This window comes from Nematolebias whitei, chromosome 19 (genome assembly GCF_014905685.2).
Source record: "Nematolebias whitei isolate Nwh7 chromosome 19, NemWhi1, whole genome shotgun sequence".
NCBI lineage: Eukaryota > Metazoa > Chordata > Actinopteri > Cyprinodontiformes > Rivulidae > Nematolebias > Nematolebias whitei.
In genome coordinates, this window is record NC_056516.1 from 12,107,436 (window position 1) to 12,116,894 (window position 9,459).

Here is a 9,459-nt window from a genome sequence, read left to right on the forward strand (position 1 = left end):
ACCTGGATAAATAAAGGGTAAATGAAAAAAAATATGCTGCTGTTGTTACGCCATATTGTTTTGCATTATTAGTGTTTAGCATATATCGTAGATATTTTAACGTACCGTCTGGTGTTTGTTTAGTGTATATCTTAGATCTTTATGCACTGTTTTCCTTTTACACTTTATATATTTTTGCTATTGTTTGGTGTAAATGGGACCCTGTGTACATAATTCATTCCACCTCATGTACTACATGTGGTGAAATGACAATAAACCTACTTGAACTTGAAAATATTTTGAAAATTGCTGATCCTATGAAATTTGCCCACACAACTCTAGGGTTTACAATCTGAAAATAAAAATGTCCAAATCAGTGGAGTTGTGTGGATATAAATGTCTGGTTTGTGTCAGAGAGCAGAAGAGAATGGGCAAACTGATTAGAGATGATAGAAAGGCAACAGCTGTTCAAATAATCACTCCTAGTAACCACAGTCTCTTGACTACCATCTCTAAACATGTAACACATCCGTGGGCTACGGCATCAGATGAACACACCAGGTGCCACTCCTGTCAGCTAAGGACCGAGGCTAAAATTCACACAGACTCACAAAAATTGGATAATAAGAGCGTAGACAAACATTGCGTGGTCTCCTGAGTCTCGATTCATTGCACTCCAATGGTATCCACAGTTACCAGATCTCACATGGTTATTTTCACGTTGTGGGAAGCTATCATGAGCAGCACAATGGTTGGTAGAGCTGCTGCCCCTCTGTGAGATAGTTTCCAGATTAAATTCTGACCTGGAACTTTGCCTTCCAGACCAGACCTTTCTGGATTGTGTTTGTATGTTCTCTCCATGCATGTCTGGGTTTTCTCCAGGTGCTTTTTTTTTTCTCTCACAGACCAAGACAGATTAATTGGTAACTCTAGATTGTTCTTAGGTGTGAGTGAGAGTATGAATGGTTGTTTGTATGTGTCCATGTGATGGACTGTAGACCTGTCCAGGACATACCCTGCTTCTTGCACAGTAACTGCTGGACATGGGCACTAGTGACCCCCATGACCTGGAAAGGAAGAAGCGGGTAAAGATAATGGATGGATGGGATGTGTCAGTATTGACCAAAATGGCTGAGGGATGTTTCCTACATATTAAAGTTGTGCCACAAAAAATATTAGTGTTCTGAAAAAAAAAAGAAGTTTTACCTTGTACTAGCAAAGTGTACCTAATAAAGTGATTGGCGAGTGGATGTAAATAATGGGGTGACACCATGGTGTAGTTAGGAGATCTGTGGCCACTCAGCTAGAAAGTTGCCAGTTTGCCTGCAAATCTTTCTAGGTGGAGTTTGCAAGTTCTTCCTGTGCATGCATGGTTTTACTCTGGGTATTCCGGTTGCTTCCCACGGGCCAAAAACATGGATGTTAGGTTTATTGATAACCCTAAATTGTCCCTTGGTGTGAGTGAAATAATGAATGACTTTATCTTGTTTGTCTCTATGTGGCTCTGTGATGGACTTGCAACCTGCAGAGGGTGTCCCCCGTATCTTGCACATTGACTTCTGGGTATAGGCACCCCTGCAAACTGCAAAGGAGAAGCTGGTAAATATAATAATTGATGGATATAATAATGAGTTAACACCTTAGAAATTCTAAGGTTTAATATACAACAGTTTGCAAAAAATCTTCACGGCTCTTGGGATTCTGTTTCGTTGCATAAGCTGAAAGATGATATGAATTCACCCTCTTTGCATAGAAGCCCAAATTATCTCTTTCATACGTCACACGCATAGGTAAATAAATCCACCTGTGGGAACTCTAAGGGTCAGCTGATGTAAAGAGATAAATCTGTTCTGATTGACCTCAATTTAAATTTGACCTTTAAAGTGAATTAAACTAAATTCCAATTGGATTTAGTTGGACTGTTGTTTAACTGTCAAAGAAGTCACAGAAACACCTCGTGACTGTGACTTTCCTTCCCTCCACTGCCTACAGTGATATTATTTACATGAATGCACCTACAAGAACCCTGCAGATGTTGGACACTGTCTATCATGGTGCGTTAAGTTTCATAACTGGTTGTAACTATCGTACCCACCACTGCACCCTGTTTTCACTGGTTAACTGGACATCATTAACTTCACACAGACTCTCTCACTGGTACATTTTCATCTTTAAATCACTTCTTGGTCTGCTGCCTTCATACATCTCCTCCTTCATGTCTCTGCGTGAGTGCAGCTACAGCGTGCGCTCTCAGGACATTATTACCTGCAGTGTTCCCTCAGTGAGGACTGAACTTGGCAAAAGGGTCTTCTCCTGCTCCGCTCCTGTTTCCTGGAATATCTTGCAAAAAGATCTGAAGCTCTCGACCTTGACCTCTCTAAGTGGCTTCAAACATCTGTTAAGTTATTGGCAAAAACCAACAGACATGTTCCTGTTTTTACTAATTTGCCTTACAACCTAGCTGTTTTTTTGTTACATTTTCTTTTAAATACCATTTTATTGTCACTCGTTACTCTCAATTTGTACGCATCCTTTATAACTGTCTATTGTTGTCGTTGTTGTTGTCCATTGTTGTCTTCACTCTTTGTTAAAACCAGGTCTCTCTTGTAAATGAGTCCCCGAGGCTCAATGGGATTAACCTATATAAATAAAAGTTGAATGAAAGAACTGGATGTAAAATGAACTCTGATGTTACTGAACTGGGTTATAAATGGTAAACTTGGACTGTCCTAATTTATAAAAGTTTAGACTGACTTGGAATCTTTCATCCTGAGCTTGGGGTCTGTCTGTAGATGTGACAATCAGCTTGATAAAAAAAAATAAAAAAAAGATTATTTGATTTTTTCTTTAATTTTCTGTCTTTAAAGAGTTTCCTTGTATGAGAAAAAAAATGCTTCTGTAAAAGTAAGGTTTTGTTTGCGCAGCAGTAAAATAGCTCCTTGTCTCTAGCTGCACGGACTGAATGGCTGTCGGGTGAATTCTCAGGGATAAGGGATTGCTCTCTGCAGATGAGTCTGCTACAGAACGGGCTGAAGTTGAAAGGGATCCTGACATCTTACTGGCTCCAGTTGCTTTTCATGTCAGTACCTTTGCTCTGGTCTTTTACTCACTGCTTGCCTTGCAATGTGTGGAATTGGTAGGAAATTGGCTGAGACACGCTCAGTTCTCTACCTGTATGCACTTTAAATAATAAGCACATTTCCAGGAGGAAAAGCTGGACTGGTGGCAGAAGATAAAGCTTATTATACTGAAGACATCGTTATTTTTTGAGGGAATGCATGTCGCTCATTGCCTTCCATGTCTTTTATACTTAAATTATATGATGATGAACATGAATCATAGCCATTTTACTCAAATCATTTTGAAGGACATTTTGTGCAATCTCATACTGTGAGATGTGTGAGATATTTAGCCACTCAAAGAACATCATTAGGATGACTATCACCAACTAAACATAAAGCTTTTACTTAATATATTTAAAACTGATGGAGTTGAGAGTTATTTTTGTGTTGCCTATTGCACATTTTTTGTTAAGGTCATACTGAATTGGATTGACTCCATATCGATGTTTTATTATTTTCTGAGAGTTGAATTGAATTCTGGCAAGAGTTTCATGTGATATTTTCTTAACAGACTCATAGGGATGACCAGTGTGAAGCCACAATTTGCACAAGATCCTGAGAGCAAGTGTTGTGGATTATGCTCTGAAACAGCCTTTAGCTCAACAGCTGAGTTATATTTATAATTTATTTCTAAAGTTAGTTGGCTGAGGAGGCCTTCTAAAACTGGGCAGACTCTCATATGTAATCAGTTTTCAATGCTTTATAAAAAATTAGTCCATTGGTTTCTGAAATGGGGCAGCACAGTGGCACAACTGGTAGAGCTGTTGCCTCTCAGCGAGCAGGTCCTTGGTTCAAACCCCGGTCCAGGGGCCTTTCTGGGTGGAGTTTGCATGTTCTCTCCGTGCGTGCGTGGGTTTTCTCCGGGTGCTCCAGTTTCCTCCCACAGACCAAAAACATGCATGTTAGATTGATTAGTAACTCTAAACTGTCCCTAGGTGTGAGTGAGAGAGTGAATGGTTGTTTGTCTCGTTTGTCTCTATGTGGCCCTGTGATGGACTTGGGACCCGTCCAGGGTGTACCCCGCCCCTCGCACAGTGATTGCTGGACATGGTCACCAGCGACCCCCGTGACCCTAAATGGAAAAAGCGGGTAAAGAAAATGGATGGATGGATGGTTTCTGAAATATTTGTCTACAAGGCTGACCAATAGTTATTAACAGAGTTAAAAAATAAAATAAAAGGCTACATAACTTGCTAAATTTGCAATAATTATTCTCCTCTTTCTTCATTCTCTTACCCATGCAGAGTTGGACTGGTTGAGCTGGTTGAGCATCACCACAGATGTGCAGCCGTAGTCATACACTAGCCTCCAGAAGTCGGTGGTGGTGCCGGGCAGTGGGTGCGGCGTCACCACAAAGGCGGCAGGTCGGAGGAAGCTGTCAGCCAGCGCTGCGTTCACGTAGTTGCTGCTTTCTCCCTCAGTGGTGATGAGAAAAGCCAGGGAACGGTCAGGTGGAAGAACGTCCATGCTGCGGTTCTTCTCACGGTTCCTGGGCATCAAGGAGATGCTGCACTCCTCCACATCCAGGTGAGGAGTAACAGAGTTCAGGGTCTGAGGATGAAGAAGGAGAAGAGCAGGAGCCGAAAGGAGGAAGAGAGAAGATGATTCCAAAGGTTGACATGTTTTTTGACAATGAGCTCCCAGTTTAGATGCAGAAATAATGTGACAGACACGAAATAAAATTTGCTGCAAAGATCAAAGCCAGATGAAAAAATTAAATGAGAACTTTATGAATGATTCTGAGTGTTCTAACTAGACAAGCCCGACCAACATTATTTACCAACAGGAAATCATTTATAAAACACTAAACATATTTAATTATATATATATATATATATATACTGTTTTTTTTTTTCAATTTCATACCCAGAGAATAAACTTATTATGAAAGTAATTTAGAAGACAACGATAGAAATTACATTGTAAATGTTAAGAGCTTAATGACCTTGAATTAGATTGACAAAAGCTGAAACAGTTATTTAAGTTAAAACAAGCCTAATTGTTGCTAAAAGCGAAAATGAAGAAAACACTATCTTAAAATGTATAATAGGCTATCTATATAATTATATAGCTAATATATATATATATTATATTAGATATATATTAGATATTATATTAGATGCATTAGATATATATATCTAAATAATTATAATAATAAATAAGGCTATCTAAAAGTAAAACAGCTAGTTAAAAGTAACAAAGTCCTGGCTAAAAGGTAAACCTATCAAAAGCTAAAAGCAGCTAAACTGTAGCTAAATCTAAAAGTGCCATAGTGGTAGCTAATAATATCAGAATGGCAGCTTAAAACTAAAAGCAGCATAAGATGACAAAAACATAGCATGTTTCTTGAAGTCACTTTCAACAAAAGACAAAGTTATTGAAGGAAATGAAAAGATCAAAGTGTATTTTTATATGGAAAATGGTTTTAAATAAAGTTATATATTTTGAAAAGTAGAAGCAGTACAAAAACCCAAAGTCATAGAACCCCCCCTCCTGAATGAGCTGGATGTTTTGACTTATGATTAGCTAAAATAGTTCAACGTGCCGAAGTAGATAGATTGCAAAACAAAAACATATGGGTAAACAAAAACAAACAAACAACAACAAAAAGAAAACAGCTGTGTGCATGCTGCTGTGTTCATCTTGTAAAACTACCTCCCACATTTTTCAAATGTTTTGTTGAGGTATATTGCAGTTGTAAGCTCAATCATCAGGTAGATAACAACAAAAAAAGGTTAAACATGTCATCTGGAGCAGTTTCTTTAAGTGAGAAACGTTTTGTCCCCCATCCAAAGGACCTCCTCAGTCCTGCCAACCAGATCTGTCCTATAAGTAGCCTTCACTGCCGTGTTTCAAGCCAACTTCCTGTTGGAATCTCAGAAGTAGGATTTTAACATGATGACTGAGCTTACAAACATTTTCTGAACCACTGTGGCCTTGGTAGTCCTCAGACTGTTTCTGTGAGTAGCAAGTTGGCCTAAAACATTTGATTGTTGTACATGATGATTGATTGCTTTGGACGGGTGTGCTCTGTTTGCATGTGCTGTCAGGGAATTTTTAGTCAAAGGTCATGGATGTTTGTATTATTATAGCTAAGAACATTCTTCCCCTCTGCCCTGAGAACAACAAGCCAAAACCATCTCCCGGGACACCTTCTTATCTCTGCCCATGAACCATATGTTTGTGTAAATGACAGGAAGCAGGAACAGATACACAATGGCAGGTCAAGAATCACGTTAAGATAGAAATAGTATCAAATGAAAACTATTAAATTAAAAAAATTCATTTAAGCAAATGAGGTCAATTATTCCTCTAGTATAAGCCAACCCTAACTATAGGATTTAAGAAAAAGGAAAGTCTTAAGCCCAGTCTTAAAACTGGACAATGTGTCAGCCTCACGGACAGAAACTGGAAGTTGGTTCCACAAGAGAGGAGCCTGAAAGATCTGCCTCCCATTCTGATTTTTGAAACTCTAGGAACTGCAAGTAAACCCGCAGTTTGAGAGCGAAGTGCTCTGTTAGGAAAATATGGCACAGTAAGATCTGTAATATAAGATGGAGCTAGGTTGTTGAGAGCTTTGTAGGTTAGAAGTAAGATTTTGAATTCTATTCTGGATTTGACAGGGAGCCAATGGAGAGAAACTAAAACTGGAGAGATATGATCTCTCCTACTAACTCTCATGAAACTCTCATAAAGACTCATGTTTTCAATGAAAATGGAAGAGAGGATTTACATTTTTTTTCTAGATGGAACCAAATAATACAGTTTTGAGGCTCCTCAAAAAAAAATTCTGTGTGAATGAAACAGTTGAAGCAGTGAAGAACTTTTGCATCTACAAAATGGCATTCTCACGTGGATCAGGCCTTAAATTTGAAAGAGTTGCTAGGGTCGCAGCTGTCTCCTTAGATTTTTTTTTTTTTTTTACAAAGACAATAACTCTCTCTCCTCAGATATATGTGTGTTACCTGAAACTCCTCTCTGAGCTGTGATGAGTTGCTCTGAGAGTCGACCTTCAACATCTCCTTATAGCTGAGAGCAAACTCAGAAACAGGGATGGCGGTTTCTCCACACAGGCAAGCCTCCAGGATGGCATCGTGGATGAACACATACTGCTCCTGACAGACGGAGGAGAGGAACATGCAAACATTTACCAAATCACACAAAAACCTGTAGTTCTCTAAGGGGCGTCACAACCATTAATTGCCCACTCTGGAGGAATGTTTCTGTATTTAATTACTGCTATTGAATGTTGACTAAAATTTGCCAACTGTCAAATCTTCACATTGCATTGCACAAATCATTGTTTCCTAACAAAATACTGTCAATAGAATGGAGGATAAATTGAAAAATTACATATCAGAAGAGCCACACACTACACACACAACATATTTATATAGCATCAAGAGCTGCACAATTAACGAGGACATGAGGAAATGTTGTTTTGACATGGAACCAAACAAAGGACCAAAGACGTGGGAATTCATTTTAAATTACTGGGAAAGCACGACACTCCTTTCAACTTATTTACCATTTTTAATGTGTTTGTTAATGACAGAAACATGTTTTTCAACAGTAGAAGCTGTAAAACAGAAGATATGTCAGCATTTTGGTACTTATTGTACAATAATAAAAAACTTGTTTGAGGAGAAAAAACCTTTCCAAACTTATTAGCATTACAGTAGTCCCTCAATACTTTGTGGTTAGACTTACGCAGACTTGCTCTTTCGCAGATTTTCAGGGTTATAAGATTATATACAAACACAAAAATTGTACCCAACACATGGTTATCAACTTTAATATTACTCATGTGATTGGGACAGTACGAGATACTTTACAGTAAAACGTTAACAAAAAATATACTTTGGACAGGCGCCGCCATTTGGTAGTTTTCTCCCAAAAAGCGTATACTGTATCGCCATTCAAAATGACTACATTTCCCAGAAGCCAACAGTGCCCTACCTAGAAACCCCGTTGCCTCCTGCTGAAATGGAGGGAAAGTTTTGATCCAATCTGAAAAAGTTTGGTCCTTATTCATAGTGACTTCGGTGCCCAGTGTATGCAGAGAGCCGCATGGAACCGACTGTGAACCGGACCAGAACCGGACTTCCAGATTCATCTGCAGTGGCGGCTGGAGGAGTTTTCTCTGGGGAGGCTATAACTCCACAATAGACATATACCAAAACATATACTAAGGTATCACACTAGTGTATTTACATGAATGAAAACAACAAAAGCAACATTATAATGTCATGTAGTGTTCTACTTTTTGCACATACTTTTTGCCCTTCTATCCTTGAGAGAAGCAAATTTCTGGTGGATCTGTGGATGACCTTTTCTAAATAAAAAAAAATGCTTTAAACCAGTCATAACTGTCTTAGTCCATGCTGGGTCAGATCCTGATTTGAAAAAGGGGGCAGGTAAAGCAGAATACCTTGTTGCTAAACCAGGCCCTGGAAAAATACAGAGTGTGCTGTGTCCCTCTGTCTTTGGACTGCTGATTAATTTTGATGTTCGGCTGATCAGGTCAGAACTCTTTCACCTCTAGCTTCTCCTGATATATTTTTCTCTCAAAATGTATTGTTTTAAGTGACTTCACTGAATTATTTAATTTCTCTTTCTCCATTTTGCATCTCTGTCCGATCGTCTCCAACTCCCACAGCTGAGCTGTCAATCAGGCGAACTTTATGACAGACGGCTGTGACGTCAGCCCCATGGCGGGAGTCCCACCCTCATGCTGCAGGAGCGTGGTGATATGCAATTCAAGCTGCATCCAGCTCTGGGCGCAGGAGAGGTGCGCCCAGAATGGTCCTATCTCTTGTATTGAAGAGGAGCCAACTGCGCATGTACAACTTTTAATGAGAGTCTATGGGCAAACATTTTTGCGCACCAGGGCAGAAATACGTCACCAATCAGACAACATCGATGAACAAAATAAGTTTACTCATCATTAACTATAAAATATTTATATTACACAACAACAACAAAAATACATATATTTTGAAATATTTTATTTTATTAACAAAGTCCATGCTCAATAATCCAGGTATACAATCCAACAATTTTCAGCCAGATCATCTGGACAGTTCTTTTTTTGTTGTTTTTTGTGCTGAAACGTTTCACCTTCCATCCACAAGGCTTCATCAGCCAAGGAAACAACACAAAACTGATTCTTCCCCCAACAGCTTACTCCAAAGAGGAACAAACCAGTTACTGTATGTTGGTCTAAGATGGTCTCTTTGGTGTGCCCCATCCTTCGGTGCCGGCCCTCTCCCTTGTCGACAGTCATGTCATGTTTGTTCCACTTTGGAGTAAGCTGTTGGGAGAAGAATCAGTTTTGTGTTGTGCATTTCCTTGACTG

General features: G+C 39.2%; 1 protein-coding gene across 1 annotated transcript in view; it reads right to left on the bottom strand.

The window, feature by feature from the left end:
- Positions 1 to 9,459, bottom strand: part of ptprua (protein tyrosine phosphatase receptor type Ua) — a 502,564-nt gene that overhangs the window by 16,147 nt on the left and 476,958 nt on the right. Inside the window, exons 24-25 of the mRNA XM_037693627.1 lie at positions 7,067 to 7,216; positions 4,338 to 4,652 (exon numbers count right to left, since the gene is read on the bottom strand). Of these exons, the coding sequence (XP_037549555.1) occupies positions 4,338 to 4,652; positions 7,067 to 7,216 (465 nt within the window). The remainder of the gene's footprint in view (positions 1 to 4,337; positions 4,653 to 7,066; positions 7,217 to 9,459) is intronic.